Here is a 23,045-nt window from a genome sequence, read left to right on the forward strand (position 1 = left end):
TGGGAATTGGGTCCTGAAAATCTGGGGATGCTGTTCTGTGACTGGAGGAAACGCTGACTCTTCACATGAAGACAGAAGGCCTGACATACACAGCCTTCCCTACTGGGAATCTGAAAGCGAAACACAGCTGCCCAGGTGGCCAAAATCACATCTGCATTCCTGGGCCTTCCCTCCCCAATTCCTTTGCACTGACTTCACACAAAGTTCCCAGGATTCTGGGACTGTGAGCTGGTTATGCTGAAGGCCAGACTCTGAACTGGAGGCTCCTTCAGAAACCCACACTGACTAGCCCGCCTAGGGCCTGGTCAAACCTGCCAGGTTGTTTGAAAGACCGACTTCTGTGTTAGCAAAGTCCTGTTTCCTGCTGCTGATCTGGCTAGAAATCCCCAGAGAAAACCATCCCCTCAGAGATTTGGTCACTTTTGCTCTGTTTAGGCTATACACAGGAATTTCAGAGGGCTACTTAGAAACGAGATAGCATTCTAATCAAAATAGCTACTGTTGATTTTCATTTTCTCCTGAAATTCCAGTTTCAGTTTCCATTTAGTGGAAGTCAGGAAGGAGGTTTCCCAGTAGATCCAGGACTCCCACAGCCTCAGGGTCCTGTGGGGATGAAACTGCAACACAGACCAGACCTGCAGGGCCACAGTGGCCTCTGAGCAAACACAAGAATCCTTCTCCCTGGGAGCAGTGCCAAAGAGGCCAATCCTGTGAGAAGTTTCCAGAAGTCCAGATCCCAGAGCCTCAGTCCTAACCCCTTTCTAATTCATTCATTCACCCATTCACTCGTTCACTCATTCACTCATTCACTCATTCATCCATCCATCCATCCATCCATCCATCCATCCATCCATCCATCCATCCAATAAATATGTATTGGGTCCCTTTTGTGTGCTAAGCACTGTTGACTGTCTCACCGGGACCACTGGAGAGAAAAACACCGAGTCCTTGCTTACACAATGCTTATCATCCAGTGGTCGAGACAGATAACCCAGGTACACACCCTCCTGTCTGCTAGAAAAGAAAACCCCACTGGACCCACCACAACACTTCAAACCCACAAATTTACACACAATCATGTTAACTTTCCCTGGTACACTCCTTCTCAGCTTTCTGTTCCTGTCAGTTTCCTAAGGCGAGACCCTGTGGTGGTTTTAAGACATGTCTGCACATTTTTTGACACTTCCCCCTTCAAGACATGGAGTGTTACTGCCATCCCCCTGTACATGGGCTGGCCTTAGTGAAACACTTCTTCTTTTTTTTTTTTTTTTTTTTTTTGATACTTGCATATATCATATTTTGATGTCTAAACATACAGTCATTAGACTTAATCACTCAAAAGAGTTATTGGTCTCATGCATATTGTTATATATCAGTGGTGACAAGCTATACCTCTACATGATGTGAAATATGTCAACCCCTGCCCTGTATCTCTCATTCAACAACAAACAACCAACAATTATTAAGTCACAGGCATTTTGCCGGGCTCGTTCATGTGGATGACCTCATTTTACTTTCAGATCTCCAAAGAAGAAAACTGTTTTACAAGATGTGGAAACTGAGGCTCAGTGTAAAATGATATGTATGGGGGTTACTAGACCAGTGCAGCCCTCAGTGACAGTTTCTTTTCATTCAAAAGTATTGGCATATTGGGTCACTGTATTTCTTTTTTCTTCTTTTTGTGCTGAGAACATTTAAGATCTAATCTCTTAGCAACTTTGAAGTTTATAATACAGGATGGTTAACTATAGTCACAATTCTGTGCATTAATAGATCCTGAGTCATGTCGAGCAAATGGAATAGGTCAGAAGTGATGCTGTGTGACAGTGGAGGTGAGGCTAGAAGAGATGACACCTCTACCTCGCTCTCTCTTGGGACACTTGTCCTGGAACCTAGCTGCTGGGCTGTGAAGAGCCCCTTGTCACATGGAGAGGCATGGGGAGAGGTTCTGGCTGACAGCCCCAGCTGAGGTCCCAGCGGACAGTAGCATCAGCTACCAGAAACGAGACGACTCAGGCCCTAGATACTCTCTGAGGTCACTTCATGAGAGCTCCTGGGCAAGAAATGCCCAGGTGAACCGTGAGAGACAATAGTTACAACAACAACAACAACAATAGAGCCCTGTTTTGTTTTAAGCTACTAGGTTTGGGTGACTTGTTGTGCAACAATGGATAACCAGAACAGTATCCTGCCCTGGGAAGATTGGTGGACTCCATTTCTCCACAGACTTGCTAACCAGGGAGTGAGCAGCAGCGCTGTTCTGCAATATCTTTTTTTAAAAAGTACATTATTTTAATGCAATGCTTAATGAAATTCAAATATAAAAAAAAATGTAAAGGTACAAACTTCCAGTTACAAATGTCATGGGGATATAATGTACAGTGTAGTGACTATAGTTAATAATAGATATTGTATATCTGAAAGTTGCTAAGAGAGTAAATCTTTAAAGTTTTCATCACAAGAAAAAATTCTGTAACTATGTGTGTTGATAGATAGTAACGACTTATTGTAGAGATCATTTTACTATATATACAAATATCAAATCAATGTTACACACCTGAAAATAGTATAATGTTTTATGTCAATCATACCTCAATAAAATAACAAAATTATATATATACATACATATATATATATATATATATATATATATATATATATATATATATAAAGAAGTCTGACCATACCAAGAGTCAGAGCATTAAAAAAAAAGATGACTGTAGCAGACCTTAACCCTAACATACCTACCACCCAGACTTAATAGATAATAATAGGAAGCATAGATTTTATGCTGAACACTATTTTAATTACTTGACAGATATTAACTCATTTAACCTTCATTATAGCCTGGTGTGAGAGGTGCTACTGTATCATCCACCCCTATGTTACAGATGAGGAAATTGAGGACAGAACGATGAGGTAATTTACTCAATGTCACACAATTCATAAGCAACAGAGCTGGTATCTGAATACAGGGGCCTGGATCCCCAGGGCTAAGCGATTCTTTTTCTAGACACACAACATTCTGCCTCCTCTTCCCCTCCTCACCCTTCCTGTATCTTAAGTCTATCAAGTCCCCTGTGAAATTAGCCTCCAATTCACCCCCTCCTTTATTTTACGTAGCCACCACCCTAGTTTATCTGGGTCTCCTACAGCAGCACCCACGCTGGCCTTTAGCCTCTGGCAACACACCACACCAATCCATTTTACACGGTGCCCCAGATGAAGCTTCCTGCAAACACTGCTCCTCCCACCCTCCCTGCCCAGACATCTCCATTGCCTTTTTGCTCTGCTGGGCATCTAACTAGGTCCACGTGGATTCCAAGGCCCTTGAAACCTGGTCTCACCTCTGGTCTCCAACAGAAAACAAAATAGAACACAACGCCATCACCCGGCCTTCATCACAAGACATCCCAGCTTTTCAGTTTACTTACACATCTGCTCCTGCCTGGGTTTGCCTCCTTCCTCGCCTGGTCTCCTCATCCTACAAACCCCACCTCCTTGGCAAATTCTCCCTTGACTGCTTATAAGGTAAGAACTCCCACACCTGAACTCAGTTAATGCTTAGTAGCATCTTCGTGTCTTTTAACTCTCTCTCTCTCTCTCTCTCTCTCTCTCTTGGCCAGGTACTGAAGGAGGCATTTATGTATATTGTGCTACAATATACATAACATAAAATTTACCATTTTACTAATTTTTAAGTACACAGTGCAGTGGCACTAAGTACATTCACAATGTCATGCAACCATCACCACTACCCATTCCCAGAACTTTTTCATCATGCCAAACTGAAACTCTGCACCCATTAAACACTAACCCCTCAATCGTCCCTTCCCTCCAGCTCCTGGTGATCTCCATTCTACTTTCTGTCTCTTTGAATTTGACTAGTCTAGTTACCTCACATAAGTGGAATCGAGCAACATTTATCCTTCTCTTTCTGGCTTGTTTAACTTAGCTTGTTTTCAAGGTCCATCCACATTGTAGCATGAATCAGAATTTCCTTCCTTTTTAAGGTGGAATAATATTCCATTGTGTAGATAGACTACACTTTGTTTATTCATTTATCTGTTGCTGGACACTTGAGTTGTTTTCACCTTTTGGCTATTATGAATAATGCTGCTATGGACATTGGTGTACAAATATCTGAGTCCCTGCTTTCAAATTTTTTTTTTTTGGGGGGGGCGCACAAAGCATTTAAAATGTTGTTTTCAAAACAAATAGGTCGGGATTGTTTGTTCCACTTCATAGATGAAGAAAGTGAGGGCTCAGAGAAGGTAAGTCATTTGTCCAAGGCCACATGTCTAGGGTTTTAAATATTGTTTTCCCAAGGATTCTAGTTTTATAAATAAATTTTTTCTAGAACACAGGAGGATCTAACTTAGTAAGGATTCCATAATTCAACATTCTATGTGTAGTCTCCATTAATGCTGGTGGTCATGATAATGGCCAGAAAAAGATGAAGAAATGACATCCTGTGTCCAGGTGAACTGAGAAACACTTTTTTTTCCAGCATAAATCTGGATTTCAAGTCTCTTAATGAGTTAATTCGGCCCTGAATACACTCTTGCCTTGAAGAACTGAATCTGTAGCACCTGGTGGGAACCTCTGTGACCTGAGAGTTATTTGTCATTGTCAGGAGGACTTTTTGACTTAGGATTAAGGAATAGAGATAGCTGGCCAGTTTGCTTCCAGAACCAAGTTGTGCTCAGGTACAAAGCCCCTAGTTCTGAGCCGCTCAGACACTAAGAACCTAATATGAGGGGGGCTGATGTTTAGGTGATAGGTAGGGGGCCAACCTTCCCAGTGTGACCAGAATGGAGGAGTTTCCTGGGATGCGACCTTTCAGAACTAAAACCAAGAAAGTCCTAGGTAAACTGGGATAAACTGGGTACCCTAACCTAAAGGTCATTGCAGAAGGGAAGAAACAGTCTTGTGTCTGTCCTTTCCTTTCTTGTTCCCACTGGTTCAGACCTATGGCCTCCTAACCGGATCCTCGCAGAAGCCCCCTAACTGGTCTTCTTGCCTCATTCTCTGTCTAAAGTAGTCCATTTGACACACTGCTGCCCAAAGAAAAATTTTCAACCTTCTTCCCCACCCAACGCTCACAGCAAGTGCTACAAATACCCATGCCTCTAAGGACCAGGCAGGTCATGTCAGTGAGGGGTACATCCCTGGTGAAAGGCAGTGGGAACTGGTGGGGACAGCAGCCAGGCCCATGCAAACATCTGTAGGTTTGGGACAAGCACACAAAGGGAGGCCCACATATACTATGTTTTAATATTTAAAAGTTGGAAATCAAGCCCAAAATTATTAAATAAACTGTGTTCTAAGTTGGGAAACAGACTTCATAGAGACTCAGAAGGCCAAGTTCAAATTGTGTTCTTGGATTCGCAGGAGTCCCATGTTGCTATCTGGTGATGCAGAGGGCAGTCCTCCGGCCTGTTACCCATGTCCCTTCTCTTCCTGCTCCTGGCTCTGTCCTGCACCCCCTGGGGCCTTGCAGCCCATGGGGGACACTCCAGCCTGCACTTTGGAGTTCTATCTATACATACATCACCCCAACGCAATCTACTTCCCCTTGACACACCCCTCCATGTGGCTCACCCTTGGGAAGACAGACGTAGGGAAGAGGCCCATTAAGTCCTGGAAGTGAGTTAGGACCACTGAGGCAGAGTTCTGAGTTCTGGCATCTGAAGCACAGCCTGGTGCAGGATTGTGGTTCGTGCTCTGAGAGGGCAAGTCCCCTTGGCCCAGAGACTCCTCACCCCATGAAAAAGGGTGTGACCAGAGCAAGGCCTTATTAAAGTCTAGGGCCCAGGATAGGGGCTCCTCTTGCTCGGGCTTATGATGGGGTTGACCAGGCCCACAGAAAGCAGATGCCCCCTCTAAAGGAGGCAGCAGAACTCGATTCCAGCTAAGTCCTGCCTCCTGGCATTGCGGGTCCAGTGCAGCTAAATATTCTGCTTTTTTCAAGAGAAGATACTATTGTGAAATTTGTTGGCTATAAATTCAAATTAAAACCAAACCAAACCAAGTATGCTCTTGAATAAATCCAGTAAAGGCCAAACCCAATACACTTACAGACCTGGCCTTGAACTTTCAGTTTGCAGCTTCTTCCTGAGGAGCACCCTTCCTTTCTACATCCTGGCCGCAAGACACTGCTTCCACATCATGTCCTTAGTCCCTTCAATTTCCTCCTTCTACAAATTCGATGACCAGACAGCCTGAGCTTCCGACCTCAAGCCCCATGATCAATGAGTTCCTACTGCCTGTCATGTCCTCTCCTGGTCTCATTCTTGCTTACTGACAGCCATACTCATTCTTCAAGAGCAAGTGCCAACCCAACTCCTTCAAGACGCCTGGCCGACGCCGCCTGAAATTCTGGACCTACAGTCAGGAGAACAGAGTCTGAATCCTGGCTCTATAATTTTACACAAGTCACAAGTGCTCTGAACCTCATATGTCAAAGGAGGTGATATTTTCCATTGACCTCGAAGAGCTACTTCTTGTGAAAGTTAAATAAGATAATATATGTTAAAATATTTAGCACAGTTCAGGGTGCTCAGTCAGTGCTCAGGACATGTTAGTAGAATAGGAAAGTGAATCTGAGTATCTGACTAATGCTTTAACCCGTAAAGTTTTGTGTTTTTTTTGGTAAAGTATCAGACAATAAATATTTTAGGCTTTGTGGACCCTACGGTTCCTTTCCTGACTATTCAACAAAGCACCCATAGACAATAAGTAAATGAATGGGCATAACTGTGTTCCGATAAAACTTTATTTACAAAAATAGGCAGAGGGCCGGATTTGCCTCAACGGTGACAGTTATTAAGCTCTGCTTTACACTATTCTTAGGGTGCTCTCTGGCTCTCAAAGCTGCTATTACTACTCCTAATAAATAGGTAAGGCTTTAACTCTGCCCACATTTACCAGTGTCCAAAATATTTCACAAGAGATTTACCCCTTGTTGCCACTTTATACATAAAGAAACTCAGGCACAAAGAAGTAGCAGTTGGATCGAGAATCAGAACTCTAAGCCACTGTGCAGCATGGGTTCAGGCCTTGGGCAGCACCTGCAGTCTTGTGTGTGTTTCTTGGTTGTTGGATGAATGTGCGTTTGCAAAGAACTTTAAGCCACCCTCCTCCCTCCCGTGCATTGGTGCTAATTATAACTGTGCACACACACAACAGTGAATCTCCTTGACTGACAACTGTGAGCAGCAAGCAAATGGCACAGGCCAGGGACCAATGTTCTCTCTTGAGTCTCTCTGGCTAGTAAGTTCCGGGTTTGATGGAGTTCTACTTTCTTGCTCTAACTCTTCCTTTCCACTGCATGGCCATAGGAATATGAAACCGATCATAAACGGCAAAGAAAAAAAAAAAAAAGAAATGCTTTGATGTGATGTCTGACTGTCCCAAGATGCTCTGTCTGATCCTTCATAATGGTCTACTTAGGTAAAGAGCTCTTGCCGTGCCTTGAACACTCCTCTACATCACAGGGAACTGCCAAAGGCTCAAGAAAAGGAAAGACTGGTCTCAGGTGTGCGGATGGCTGACAAAGCAGAGATGCCAATCCACATGCTGGACATAGCATGACCATGAGCTCTATCATCCCAACTGGGAACACTACTGAGAGTTAGGCTGGGAAATCGTGCCAACTGGGACATAGGGTCAAACAGGTAAAAGGCACCTTTCTATGCGGTTATTGGTGAACCTTTCATGCCTGGGCAATACTGCTCTGCCTTAGAAAGAACAACAACTGGACCTGCCCTTTCCATTTTCGTCCATGATCCCAGCTACAACACTATGAAACATCCATCCTATGCCACATATTTAGGACTATGCTGGATTTAACTGGCGAAAAATCAAGGAAGAACAGGCCTGGTCCCAGGGAATAGGTCTTGGTGACTGGTTCCAAGGAGTTAAAGTCGATAATCCTTAGAGTTAAAACTGGCTCTTGCCACTTGACACACTATAGCAAATTTAATATAACTGTAATGCTCTGTTTATAATGCCAGTTTTTCTCACTCAGGAGAGAGTAGGACATGAAGACATCAGGCAGTAGCCCCTAATGAGGCCAGTCTATTTATATATTTTAAAGGGGGAGGGAAAAGGAGAGGAGGGGAGTGATGTCCCCGAGTGGTTGAGTGGTTCTTTTTCTATTAAGGTCTGCTCATTCTCTAGAGCTGAGCCAGTTTTACAGCTTGCATTGACTAAATCCCTGACTTTTCAAGAGTTAATGAAGAAATCTGAGTAGGAGTCAGCTTGCTAGAGCTCAGAAGACATACTGAAGCTGAAGGCAGGAGTGCTTTACCGTGAAGCCAGCCATTGGACCCATCAGTGGGCCTGGATGTTTGTATGTTACCTCACTTCCTCCCCTATCTGGAAAGTCACATCTGATCATGTCATTTACTTTGTTCCAGTAAAGCCGAAGGAGCCCAATTAGATCTGGCCTCCGTCAGTGAAAAACTGCTTATGCCAGAGACAGCTGTAGCTGGAACAGATGTTACTTTTATTTGTTTAAATGATGGAGATCTTTACTGGAGAGTTTAAGTTCGCTGCTGATGTATTCAATTCATTCCTTATAAAAGGAGCAGAGTGACAGGCACCTGGTGTATCAGAAGCAATTTGAAGTCACCCCGAATTGGGTTTGAATCCCAGCTCGGTATTTCTGCTCTTACTTCCTGTCGCTTTGAGCAAGTCACTTTGTATATCTCATCGTAACCTTGAAAATGGAGAATTGGGATTTTTTAAGGGAATACACGAGGCAGGGCAGTATTTACCAAATTTTGGGGGTAAAAGAGCATGACATTAAACAACACTGAAACACATGGCGAGAAAGTTACTAACATTTTGATTCTTTCATTCCATCTGATTATATTAAAGAGATGGAGGTATATTTTTTGACATCTCTAATCCTGCTATTCCCTCCTTTAACAATGAGAGAGCTGGTCAAAGGTAATTGTACGTACGCTTAGGCAACTGTATGCAGCTGGAAATTAATAATAATGTTGATTTATACTTATTTTGACAGTTACTTTTATGGTGTGTGCTACCTATTTAAGCTAGGTCTACAGAATTATTTTTTAAGTCTATTTAAGTCAAAGAAGTGGCTAAAATATTAAATAATGGTCCACCGGTGGTATACACACTGAACAAAACTAATTACATTTGATGCCCAAAAGTCAAAGTTTAGGAAAAACTGAGTTAAGTTATGTGACAGACTCTCACACTGAGTCTCTGAGTATAGTGAAGATGTAGTCAGAATTCAAGGAAAGAAGAAATGACTGAACCAGGCTGTGTACTCTGTTTAGAAATAAGCTCTTTAAGAAACGGAACTGAAGACTGTGTATTCTGATAGTACGAACAATTCACACTGACTGCAGAATTGATCTCACCTTCAGGCTGTCCTTGGCTGACCTAAGAACCCTGGCTGGAAAAGGGTAGTGCCACTGCTCATGTTTCAATACTCAGTAACTTGGAAATGAAAAAACAGTTGGGAAACGTAATTATCATCTTAAATTTGACTAGCCATTAGTTAAAATTAGAGAGAGAGAGAGAGAGAGAGAGAGAGAGAGAGAGAGAGAGAGAGAGAGAGAGAGAACACTAGAAATACTAGATCACATTGGTTTTAGATAACAAGCTATGGGAAGAAAGATTCTTATTTCATCAGTTCTTTGAATTGTCCTACTTCCTGCTGATTATTATTCTTAGTAAGATAAGGAAATGGACGTTAGAGAATATTACTATTTTGTGACCACATCTCAGGAGAAAGGCAAAAGACTAAGGGTTTGGAGGGGAGGGAAAATCACATTTAAATTTAAGTATATATGGGATTTGCCTCTTGTTATTTTTCCTAAGAAGAAATATGAAACCCCCAGAACTGTTCAGTTGTTGACTACAAAGTTTTTGTTTATTTTTCCAGGAATGAAACATTTCACCATGAAGCACTAGATGCCACAAAGTTCTGAAAACATTACATTGCTCATTTAACCTGAGAAACAGAGTAGAATAATATATACACTATAAATTGTTGTAGGAAAAGGATTTTTGTTTTTCCTCTTGAGTTGGAAATGCGCTCACCAGCCTGTGACATTCTATCATTCTACAAGTCCTGTGGGTTCTTCTGTTAAAAAGCAAAAGCACCAGGTGATGATATTGGCTTTCTGCTTACAGCCTGTTCAAAATTTAAAATGCTTCTATCAGATTCAAATCCAAACACAGCACAAAGCTTCATTCTTCCAAAGGAATTCAGGAGACTTCATCTCTAGGTCTGGTTCTGCTACTATCTTGTTATGGGTAAGTGTCATCTCCGCCTTGGACTCATTTGACCCAGGCATAAAATGAGTGGATTATAGTAGATTAGGGGTAACACACTCAAATGCCAACAGGGGCCAGGCAGGTGATACAAACAAAGGAAGCTGGCCAGGAGTGAGATGACAGGAAGTGGTGGTGGCGACGGTGAAGAGAACATGGTTCCTCTAAAGGGGCAGCCACCATCAACTCCAGGTACTTGTCAGCCAGGAAAACAGGCCCTCTATTGACTAAACCTCTAAAATGTCAAGAGAAGCTGGAAATCCATACTTTGAGAATTCTCTTAATTTATTATTATTGACGATAAATTTAAAATGAGTTTAAAAACACTATGCAGGCAAAGCTAACATAACTGTAGGCCAGATTCATCCTGTATATACCTATTTTGTGACGTCTACATTAGATGATCTCTTGAGATCTTGTAGCCTTACAGCAAATGTTTGCTTTTGTGTGTTGCCATAAAGTGGAAGATTTGACACTGTTTGAGAAAAACAGGAGAGGAGCTGGGCTGTTGGAGAGACGGTATGCTCTATTGGTGGCTGCAGAGGGTGGTATAACCTAGATCAAAAGGCACTTGCACAATGCCACCGGGCACTGTTCCAATTAGCTGTTGTAATATATGCAAAATAGTAATAATAATAATAATAATAATAATAATAATACCATCACAACAATGACGCCACCTGTGCTTATTCAGAGATGGACCAACCACTCCCAGACTTTCCAGGTTGTTTTGGGCAATTTTGTTCATCCCTTTTATGAATGGGGAAGAAAAAACTGTCAAGCAGAACAACAGGATGCCTCATGAACCAATAAGACAACAATGGGTGTTTCACCCTCTGCTTCTCCTTAGGAAGTGCTGCAGAGACACCTCCCATCCTCCAGAGGGCGGTGTTATTATACAGCATTTGCTCAAGTGTGTAAAGGTACAAATGAGAACTGGTGACATTTTGTCTTTTTTGTTTGTTTGTCTTTGTTTTTGCAAAGATGACCCCATTAGCCAAATCTTTTTGTATCCAGTTTTAGTTGCATCCCCACATCATGTTCATGACACAGGGCCTTCTGTGTGGAAGGAAGTAAAGAGAGCTGAGCTCAAAACTTGTCTTCCCACCGCCAATTTTTAGCTCTGCTACATTGGGCAAGCTACTAACTATTTCTGTAACTCAATTTCCTCATGTGTAAAGGAGGATAATAGCAATGTCTACCTCATAGGGTTGATGTAAAGCAATGTCTACCTTATAAGGTTGATGTAAATTTCCCCCTACCTACCCAGGGGAAATTCCTACTTCTATGTTGATAGCACTGAACTATGTTTCCTTCCAAAATTCTTATTTTCTCATCTATATTCCTCCTGCTATGGATAGAATTCATCTGGTAATCTTTTGCCCTCCACGATGGGAAATAAAACCTGGAATAGAATTATTAGGTTGAACTATATGGAACTGTCAATATTCAACATTATTGACCTACAAATGGCAATTTTATATGGTTCGATATAATCAAAAGCAGTCAGTCACCATGCCAAGGAAGTAAAAAGCAGCTTCCCTATAAACTGGTTCTGAAACACACCTGAAAACTCTACAATCTTTACATTTAGGAAAGGAGACATCACAAGTACACTAACATTTGTTATCTACTTCCAGCTTACAAAGTGCTTTGTGTACATATAATTTCCTTCAACTCCACAACAACACAGGGATGAACATAAGCACACAGCTTTTCATAAGCTACTAACTGTGTCACTGTTGGTATGCCCTAGAGTTATGGGATGTGTAATGTGCTATCATGGTTCCAGCCTATATGTCCACACAATAAAGAATATTTCAATTAACAAAGAGAATAATTAACGAAAGCCCTGTGTATCTACACTCACTGTGTCAGATGTATCAGACAAAATCTAGCTCCACAAACACTTGGACCACATGCTTAGAAGCCTAGGGACCATCCAGTTCTATTATCACCAGCACTTCTGACAAGGACAAGATGTCCTTGCACTTCCTCAGCTTTCTACTAGTTGAAACTCTCATTCGTTTCAGCCGGCAGTTTGATCAGTCTATAAAGCACCATTCAAGTTTCAATCTTTAAAGTTACCTTCCATGCATAAAGACATCAAAAGAAAAATATCCACCATGGAACCCAAACAGATAAGAATTCCCCAAATGATTTCATTTACTTCATATCCTCAAAGAAAACAACTTTCTGTGACATTTTTACAGGTGGGATCACATCTGCCTTCTGTTCATTCTTTCATGCAATAACTTTTAAACTTTTTATTGAAGACCTACTATGTGCCAGGCTCTGTTGGAGGCCAGAGGTCAGCAAGCTACAAGCTGGAAGGCCAAATCCGGCCCAAAGGCCATTTTAGTAAATAAAGTTTATTGGAACATAGCCACGGTCATTCATTGATGTATAATGTATGGCTGCTTTCTAGCAGAGCTGAGTAGTTGTGACAGAAAACATCTGGTCAACAAAGCCCCAAATATGTACTACCTGGCCATTTATAGAAAAAGTTTGCTGACCCTATTCTAGGTAAAGAGGATACAATGATAAAGAAGAATAATAACGTCCTCATGTGTCTTCAGATGCTCCTATTTAGAAGACTGCATTGGATGAACGCTTACCATATAACCTAAGGGGCAGCCTGAGTTTGACCTATGGGAACAGTCAATGCCGCTGCCGGGGTCCTACAAGGACGACAGGTGCGGAGACAGATGTGCAAGAGCAGGTGAGAGAGAAGAACTGTTGGGAGATTGGATTAGTTAGTATGGAAACCAGCTGGAACAGGCAGGCCGCAGGGATTCCCACGGAGGGACACCCAAATCCACGGATGGGCCAGGTACCACATGTATCAGAATCACTTAGAGACATTAATAGAAATGCAGGTTACTAGGCCCCGACCCAGGAATCTGAATCTGAGTTCCAGAGGTGTGACTGAGCTTCCACATCCGGGTGATTCTGAAGCCTACTCAAGTTTGACTAGTGTTTAGTTTTAGTGAGCGGTCGAAGGCGCTCCCAACATGGCCTGGCCTGATGTCCACTCGTGGCAGGTGAGAAGGGAAAGAATCGGGGCACAGACACACCGAGGTAGATGCAGTGAAAAGGCAGTTTATTGTCTGTTAATACTGTACAGAGGAACAGAGAGAAGCTACAAGTACAGCATCGGCTGTCGCTGGCAGTGTTATTTCTGAAGTCAGTTTTTGTTTTGTTTTTCATCTGAAGGAAACAGAACAGTCAAAGTACACTTCAGGTTACAAAGTACAGCAGCTAGCCCAGCAAGTCTAATTCAGAGTAAGCACGACAGGCTCCCACCCCACCCCCCAACCAACCACAAAATGGATGTATTTACAGAGACGTCACTCACCCCAAGTAAGCTGCTAAAGCTGAAAATTCCATCAACAACCTACATTCACTGAAAAGCTGCATCACGCACAACATTTTCTGGAACCCCTGCATGATTTTAACTCTAGTAAGTCAGGAGCTTGAGAGGAGGAAAGAATGTTCCAGAACCCCACAAAGGATAGAACTCTTTCCACTTGCCAAAATAGGGTATCACAGAATTGGAGTTGGAGCGGCACACAGAATAGTTCAGGTCAGGCATTGCCCAGTGGCCTCTTTATACATAAAGACTTGTCATTGCAAAACCAAGAGACTGGATGGCTCCCTGCCCACTTCATCTAGAAACCGAGAGGTTCCATAGTGATAAGAAACTACAGTAAATTGGCTCTCCCTTAGCACCTTCAGGCAGTTGCATAGTTCTTTCATTTTTGGAAATTGTCTCCATGACACTAGTTTGCAATGGGGCTTGTGTTGGGCCTGTTGGAGGGATTCTGGAGATGAAGGAATTAAAATGATTTGTATGGGAATCAGAGGGGTTATTTTTCTTGAAATGGAGAGAGTGTTTATGACCTGGCCTTGTTCGAAAAAGGATCTTGGTCTTTCAGAGCCCTAGACATGGGGCCCATCCTGGGAAAGGATGCTTCCTGGGAACCGTTTATCAGGAGTGGTGAACAGACGCTGCGGCTCGCCCTGTTCTGTCAGTGAGACAGAGGAGCAGGTGTGGGCGAAGATCATGAAACTGAGTGTGACTGAGATGGGAACTCAGGAATTCGGCAGAAAATTGGGGGGTGGGGGGGAATCCAAGAACTCTAAATATTCAGCATCTCCTGTATGAATGGATAAAGACAACTCTTTCCTGTCTCTATTAACTCTGAAAATATGATGCAGTCCCAGTAATACCTAGTAAGTTTTATATTGTTGGTTTACACATGTTTGTATAGACTACGATGGCCACATGCTTGTGACTCACCATGTCACATATATTACTCAAATGCACCATAGTGAGTGGTCTCTTAACCTCAAATGTAGAAATGACTCCTTAAATATGTGAGAGTTGGACTTTCATAATTGCTGGACGTGGCTTACGTTTTAAAAGAGCTATCTCCTTTCAAAAGATCATTATAGGTGTAGCCAGAGAGCTCTCAAGCCATATAACACAGTTTCTCTAATGACAGTTACAGAACGTTTGATCTTATCATCTAGGTCTGTTTGGAAACACTGGGTTTCATGCAATCGTGGCACAAGGGCTGATCCCGGAACCTTTGTTCATGGTCCTCCCCGCTCCAGGTCCAGGCTAGTGCTAGAGAACTCACCAGAAGGTTACTTTAATGGAATGGAGAAATAACTCAATCAAGGGTGTTTTCAAACTCAGGCTTCATAATGCATATAGATTTAATTATAAAAATACTTTTCCTTAAAAAAATACATAAATGTAAAATATTGCATTTCTATCGCACTCCTTACTCCCACCCATAGCATGCTACTCGTCTTAGACTATAATGAACGAGTACACACATCAGTTACGACTCAATCACACCATTTCAAAGTCCATCTCTCTTGCTTTTTCAAGCTATGCCAATTGTGCTTAAAAATAAGCTCCCAGACCCAGGTAGGGGGTCCACAAGTTCACCTCCTTCACACTGGGGAGGGCTGCAGGAGGGCATGTGGCTTACCCCCAGGAATGTCAGAGTGTGATATTGCAGGCTAAGGTGAGAACACAGAACATTTGCTTGGTACACAGGCAGAGGCAATGCCCAAGCGATGCCCACTTTAGTCCCACTGGGCCAAACCTGCCAGGTTCTGCCTCAAGGCTCCTGTGATGAAATTCACAGCTCTGGAGAGGGCTGGGTAGGGGTGGGGAAGAGAATGTTGTGTTAATACAGCTTTGGAATACAACCTGTGTTTTTGAAAAGGACAGAAAAGAAGAACATAAACAGCGACGCTAAGGCAAACTTTCAAATGGCACATCAGAACTTTTTTTGTCATTCATTTTGTTAACATCACAAGGCAGGTACATTCTGTAAACATATATACCATACAGTACAGTAACCATAGGAAAATAAAAAGAAAGCCACCCTGTAATTCTTTTCTTTCTGTATCTCTGTTCTTTAACTCCAGAAGGACTGCCTGAAGTCTGGGGAGAATTCTATGGTTCATGAAATGTACTGTTCTTTTGATAAAAATGCAGTGACTTACTTGCAAAAAAGAGCCCCAGGTGACTAGTAAGAGGCAATATGGGGAGAAGATGGTCATTCACACCTCAACCTATAGAAACTTAGAAAATAGTCACAAAATATAAAAAAGTCATTAATTTCAGGAAACATATGTTCCTGCTTTGTAGAAGAGAGCATTGAAAAACTGTTTTTTACAAAAGTTAAGGCTGTCCAGATCTTAGATGTAGAAAGTCTGCAGTCCCCAAAATGACATATTTTCACATTGAAAGCAGGTTTTTTGCGCTACAGTTCTGACCTTATGTTCAACTGGAGTGGAGAGGGGAAGCAGAGGCCTATTTAAGTCATATAAAAAATTAAGGGGGTGGGCAAGGCTGGTCTGAGGATTCCCCAGTGAACTTGCCCTTTGAAACTTTCAGGATGTAATCTTTATTCTATCATTTTCTACATTCAAATAATAAGTATTTTGGTTTTTGTTAGAGTGGGAATTTTATTAAGGAGTTGGCTGACGCTAGGAAAATACAGACACATAACTACATTGTGCTGCTCAGAAAAGACTGACTTTTCTTTTTCCCTAGGAAATGCAGGAAAGTTTTCCTGCTAAGACCAGACGAGGGCTACACAATGAAGGTGCACTGGCAGCAGGAATCAAAGACCCCATCTTGCTCACGACTTGGAGCTGTTCTGTGATATGTACCGTAACTCCATGTACGTGCTGGTGGTATTATCCAACAGCGTAAAGGGTCTTTTTGTTTCTATCCCAATCAGTGGAGTTCTATATACCTTGATTAGTAAATTGAGGAGCTCCTAAAAGATTGCATATTTACAAAGTTGCTGAAACTTATGTCTGAACTATATTGAGAATTTGTGATTTCAGTAACAACATAAAACGGCTTGCCTTGGAATTTGTTGTCAACAAAGTAACTTTTCGAGAGATGAGAATATTCCCACAAGGAATAGGGGCCTTTGGTGAGTTAAACTTCACAACGGGGGTGGGGTTTTGGAGGATGGGCTTGGGGGGCTTGGGGGCGTAGGGTGGAGGTGGTGGGGGTGGCCCAGTGACAAATAGAGACAGCTGAATTTCTAGATTTGAGTAAGAGCAACAAAAAGTCCTCCAATGCTGGACCACTGTGCTGTACACCTGAAATTAATATAAATTAATGTAAAATAATATTGAATGTCAACAATAATTGAAAAATAATAAAATGAAACAACAAAAACAAAAAAGCATATTTTGTCTATGTTCATCTGTTTTAAATGGACAGAATTAATGCTTTTTAAAAAGGAACAACTAGGGGTGGCCGGTTAGCTCAGTTGGTTAGAGCGTGGTGCTAATAACATCAAGGGTGCCAGTTCAATCCCCATATGGGCCACTGTGAGCTGCACCCTCCTTAAAAAAAATAAAAATAAATAAAAAGGAACAAATAGTTAGGTGGTTCAATTTTTGACTCTATCACCATATTCCCTCCCCTCCTCTTTTGCTACCTATTCGGTCATTGGAATTAAATAAATGGTCATTGTCAAGGGTATTTTGTGGTCCCCTGAAATGAAATTCTATAGAAGTGAAGAGAAATAAGCTATTTTCACACTTGGCCTGAACACGTTGCTCCAGAGATCTCTAGGAATCTATATGTGTCTATGTTTCGCCCCTTTTATAAAAACTTGACCCTAACCAAAATAAAATATCCTACTTGCATGTAGGAAAAACACACTTATCGCCAGGAAGTAAGATGGAATGGGTGAGAATTTGAAGCAGATACATGTCTATTAATATTTCAGAAAGGAGTGAAATAAAATGAACTCCAGAATTTGCTTGAGTTTCCTAAAAGTCTTTTAATAATTGTAGGTTGCTTAGGAGACTGAAGAAACCATCTTTTGGGTTTGGCTAGAAGGGAAATCTCCAGCCCCTTGTCGTCTACTCCCAATATTATGACATCACTGGACATTGTCAAATCACTTTTAGAGCCAACTAATTTTTGTTTCTATAAGGAATTAATATCCTTGTGGGTAAAAGAGGTACAGGTAAAAAAAAAAAAAAAAAAAAAGAAGTCCCCTTAGTTTGTCCTAGCAAACAAACCAAAAAGTCAAGGATATACAAGTCACTAAGATTTTTCAGGATATGTAAGGTTAAACTTTATCATTTTAACCATTAAAGGATCTTTAATTCAATGCCACTGAAAAACAATTTATGAACAAATGGAATATTCCTTCTCTTCCTCTTTCTCCTCTTTTCATTTAAAAGAGAACTAATTATATGACTTTAAAAGACAGTCCAACTAACCATTAGCTCAAAAAAGACCATGGTTTTGCAGCTTCATTATTGATTCTCTAATTAGTTTGGTTATGTAAGTCAATACCCTGTATTTTTGAAGGGCGGGATTGCATACACAATAAAGTTTTTACAGAGAAGTCCAATGACAGCAGGGAGGGCAGAATGCGCACAATCACAACTGTGCTGACATTTTCATTATGAAGGGTAGTTACTTGTTGCTGTAGATGGGATTATAAATCTCATCCCATCAAAGTACTGACTCAGTCTGAATCCCCCATTATGACAGGAAAATGATGCAAGATATGCAAATATATACTCATATGCCATATTCAATCAGACCTGCATTTACTGTGGCCACAGATCATTTTGATAAAGGTAACACATCTTACTTTAAAAACCATTAAAAGATAGGCTTTAATATAGTAAAAGTATAGAGAGAACTAATTCATATAATTTGCTAATCCCTGTACTAATTGGTTGATGATAGGGTGCCGATTTTCATTGGTCTTCTGGATCTTCTGTGTAGCGTTGTTGTGAGAGGTTCATGAGAAACTAATTCACTTATGGAAGGAAGGGCGGGTCACGTCAGGGAATTATCTGTCCTAGAAGACTTGATTCTGTTTATCACACAGCAAGCCCAAGGGTTCTAAACTCTACCATTCCACTCACTGTGCTTTTAAAAATAAAATATACTGAATAGTTTTAATCCCCAAGTGAATTTTAAAAAGATCAGCTATGGTAACCTTTTAGAGTTTCCTTTTTTAAAGAATTAAAATAATAGATTGTCTAAAACATTGAAACTTTTCTTTTTCTGTGTAAATAGGTTTATCTGGCATGTCATTTTATTTAACCTTTTAATGATGCTTAAGTGACAATTTACTGAGAAGCGTGAATCTGAGTAGTAGTGAGATTTATAGGCAGCAAAACCAGGTTATTATTTCTAGATAATAGAGCAGTTTTGTTCAACTGCAGCTTCTTTAGTAAACCTGAGTTTTAGAGGTAATTCTATCAACTATTCAAAACCAAGCCATGGATGGAATCATCTTAGAAAGCAGAACTTAGCTCCTTTATTTTTCCCTCTTTACTTTTTTGTTTACATATTGGTGATAAAATGACTCACTTTGTGCTCATTAAAATGCAATTATTTGAGAAAAATTAACTTTGAACATAAAAAAAGTATTTTGTTCCCTTTCCAATTGAAATACATATAATTCAAGCCAAGAAATGAAAAATAATAATAGTTAGATTTGGCACCGAGCAAGCTATTTAGGGCAAATTTAGTTGGTTCTGTGATAAAATTCTCCAAGACTACCTTATTTTTTTTCCTCATCTATTTTCCACAGAAGTTAGACTTGATGTAGTATGTCTTGCTGCATATTTTTTGAAACTATGTTCCATGGAATACAGATAATCTTGTGAATTATTTGCAACAATGCTATGTGCATTTGAGCAAATAAACATGAAGTTAAGATATCTGTGTTATTAAAATCAATTAAAATGTTACATCTATATTTTATTATTAAGTATTATTTTATTAACTTGCTTCCCTTTGGTTTTACCATACGTGTGGCTGTTGGCTTTGGGGGGAGGTTGCTAAGACTTTATTTAAACAATTGTTCTTTGTGTTTTAAATAAAAACTGTTATTTGATGTTCTGAAATCTCCAGAAGTTTAAGAAACATGTTTTAAGAAGCTCAGCTATGTGCTACTCAATGAGCATTTGTGGAAGGAATTTAAGTACTTAATGTTGAGAAGACAGGTCTTTCCTAATCGTTTAAATTTTTTTTACATTTTAAAATTTATTTTGAGGGGTGGATAAACCTACATGCTAACGTTACAGGAAACATGCTCTTTCTAATGGGGACAGAAAGAAAAGAGTCCAGAAGTAAGGCTCTGTCATCAACTGGGCAGCTGAGATGAACAGGTAATTCAGTTACAGCACCATCCTCAATGAAGTGGGAGCCTCACAGCAACCCCTGTAGGTCAGAAAGACTTTTCTAGAAATATGGTCACTGCAGAAATACTCCTCAAAATGATCCCGTCATTGAAAATAGATTAACATGATCAGAAAATATCCGTGAAAAAGAAAACAATATAAAAATTTACTTTTCTTTTTTTTCCTTTTTTTTTTGAGAGAATAGAAGCAAGGCTCATGGATTTGCCTAAGTTTGGAGGTCACTACTGATGCTTAAAACAATGTTTGTTTCATGTCCTTAGAAAATTAAAAAAATGGTGCTTCTTATACAAAGGGTCCATTAGCTAAGCCATGAAAGAGAGACAGCCGCTGATAGGGAGGTCATGGACTCAGTCCCTACATTTCAGCTGTGACAACACTGGGTTCTTTTCTCTTACATCAACTTCGATTTCAGTTTTACCAGAAGGAAAGCCATAGATGCATGATACTGTAATCTGGAAGCTTATGTAAGGCAGCAAAAAGCATCACCCTAGGTTGGACAGACTAAGGAAGATCCACTTTTGGCTACACTAGCAACCAGCTAGAGCCAACAGCATTTTGCCACACAAGATATAAAAGCAAAGATCCACAGGAAAGGAGGCAAGTGAAGTCAGCCACGTGGCGATGTGTGAGCACGGTATAGGAACACACGACACAATGAACCCCCCCGGGGCCACTGGGTTTGATTCCGGTCAAGTGAATTAAGGCTACTAGATAACTCGCTGTATTCTGAAGAGTCCACTCCCATCAGGCAGTAAAGAACTGATTCAGTCTTGAAGACACAAGGAAAAGTTTAGAGGAAAAGCAAGTTCTTGGAAAGAATGAAGCACACACATGCACGTTGTCTCTCAGGTGAGGAAACTGGAGAAAAATGAAAGGGGCACAAAATGAGAGAGATCAAAGCAATCCAACTGCAAGGCAAGGCAGGTGTCTGCTTCCAGTTCACAGTATTGCAGTTAGTGTAACAGTGAGGTCTACGTAAGTGAAGAGCACAGAGGCTGCCCAGAAGAAAAGGGAAGAAAGAAGTGGTCACATGACAACACAGCACTGACAGCGCTTTTTCTTTTGGGTACCTGGGGCTGGCTCTGTGGCCAGGCTCTCTTCCTTCCCTTCTGGGGATGAGGGCTCTGTGGTGTCTGAGACCGGCCTCCCAGACACAAGCTCAGCTGCATTCCCATCAATAGTGGACACATCCGTCACTGTCTTCTCCCTCAATGACTTCTCATCGTCTTCATCAATGAGGACCAATTCAGCCTTGATGGTTTCATCATAGCCTAGCACCTTTTTAGTTTCCTCTTCATCCTCGATATTTTGGTAGCCCATGAAAATCATGGTGACTGGCTGATCCAAGTTTGCCTCTGGCCCTGCAGTGCTGGGGGCTTGGGCCTGCTGCCCTGGGTTCCCGGAAGAATGATCTTTCCTAGACTTATGTACCATTTCTAACTTGGCCTCTTTGCAGAGCATGTGTTCTTTAGGGTGGCTGAGGCTCCCATCTGCAATTACAGTCCTTTCTGACACGTGCCCTCCTCTTAAGCTTGATTGTCCAGCCTTCTGAATAAGCTCTTCTACATCCTTGGAACTTAATGTGTGCACTCCGTTTTCTACTACGGTGCCTCCTGAGAGTACCTCATACACTACTTTGGTACCATCGTCATAGACTTTGACGCCTCTCTGATGGACCCCCTCTGGGCCAATGGTGGATGCAGAGAGAATCTTGGTCTCTCCTGTGTGTTTGTCTTTCTCCACATTAATTTCCATGGCGTACACAGCTTGAATGAAAACAAGAGAAAGGAAGTGCATGTTACAACAAAAAAAGCCAGTGAATGGTTAATTGCCAAACAGACAAAAAAAAAATGGTTTTGTGCCCTTTCTAGTCTAACTGCCAAGCATCTTGAGTGTTAGCGTGAGTGCACGTTGTGGACAGTGGTGGTTATATTTGTATTTTAACACAGCAGCTTAATGCACTGGGAAGACAGATGTACAGAGGTACCATATCTCATTGGCACTTACACGTCTAAAGAAGATTTGCTACAACAAGGCCATCAGTGACTGTTTAGATATCCAGTGTAACGAATTGCAGGGAGGCTGGCAACATGTAAGTCTACCTTGATTGACAGCTTACCCTCGGCTTACAGACAATGCTAATGGCCTTGGTGAAGATGCATCCTAGTTCCAAAATCTTAAATCTCTTAGAAGTTCTTTCCACAAGTGTTCTGTTTTTTTCTACAATTCCCTTTTCTGTTAAAGGAGACTACCCAAAGGTTTCTGCACATGGGACATGGCTAGCCTCCACTGTACTTGAAAATAGAATATTTGCAAAACTGAAAAGCTACTAAGGTGGTCAGACCATATGCTCTGTGATTACTTCTGACACTTAGCTAGGTTTCTGAAACAAGAACCAGAAAAAGAACAAGAGGTCCCGTCATCCCATGACACTGGAATTTGAGGACGAAAATGCCAGACGGCCTCTTTCTTCTTCCATGTGCACAGAGCCAAGTCCTCGGGATCTGTGCCATCCTACTTTCTCGTGTCACCTTCTTTCTGTTCCGCTGCCACCACTCAGTCTGAGACACTATTTCCTCCTCTAGATTTCTGCAAGAGCTTCCCACCTGGTCTTCCTGCTCTAGTCTCACCCTCTCCAACTCATCCCAAATTCTGCTACCAGTCTGGGCTTCCCAAGGACCAGCTCTTTCCTGTGCTCTAGTTTCGTGGGACACTCCATCCTTTCAGATCTGTCACCTCAGAGGCTCCCTGCAAGACACATTCTGGAAGGGAGGAAACTGGGCATTAGAGCCATAAAGCCAACTGTCCCCAGGCACCCTTTCCTTGGGTGATCCATGGGTACATCAACTTCTGCAATTTCAAAACTGAATCCATCATCTCTCAAAACTCCACCCATAGTCTTGGTGGTAAATAATACCAGTACCACTTAGTCTCTCAAGCAAGAAGCTTCAGAATCACACTTGACTTGTCCTTTTCTTCCTAGTACCCATAGCCAA

General features: G+C 41.5%; 1 protein-coding gene across 9 annotated transcripts in view; it reads right to left on the minus strand.

The window, feature by feature from the left end:
• PALM2AKAP2 (PALM2 and AKAP2 fusion) overlaps positions 1-23,045 on the minus strand; it is a 416,415-nt gene that overhangs the window by 163,886 nt on the left and 229,484 nt on the right. For 6 of the 9 annotated variants that reach the window (XM_019734170.3, XM_019734168.3, XM_019734167.3 and 3 more), the window contains one exon: positions 21,120-21,815. The exons of the other annotated variants lie outside the window; for them this stretch is intronic. In XM_019734170.3, the coding sequence (XP_019589729.3) occupies positions 21,120-21,815 (696 nt within the window). The remainder of the gene's footprint in view (positions 1-21,119; positions 21,816-23,045) is intronic. 9 annotated transcript variants of the gene reach the window in all.

Source organism: Rhinolophus sinicus, chromosome 16, assembly GCF_057876585.1.
Source record: "Rhinolophus sinicus isolate RSI-liver-muscle chromosome 16, RSI-T2T, whole genome shotgun sequence".
In the NCBI taxonomy this organism is placed as follows: Eukaryota; Metazoa; Chordata; class Mammalia; order Chiroptera; family Rhinolophidae; genus Rhinolophus; species Rhinolophus sinicus.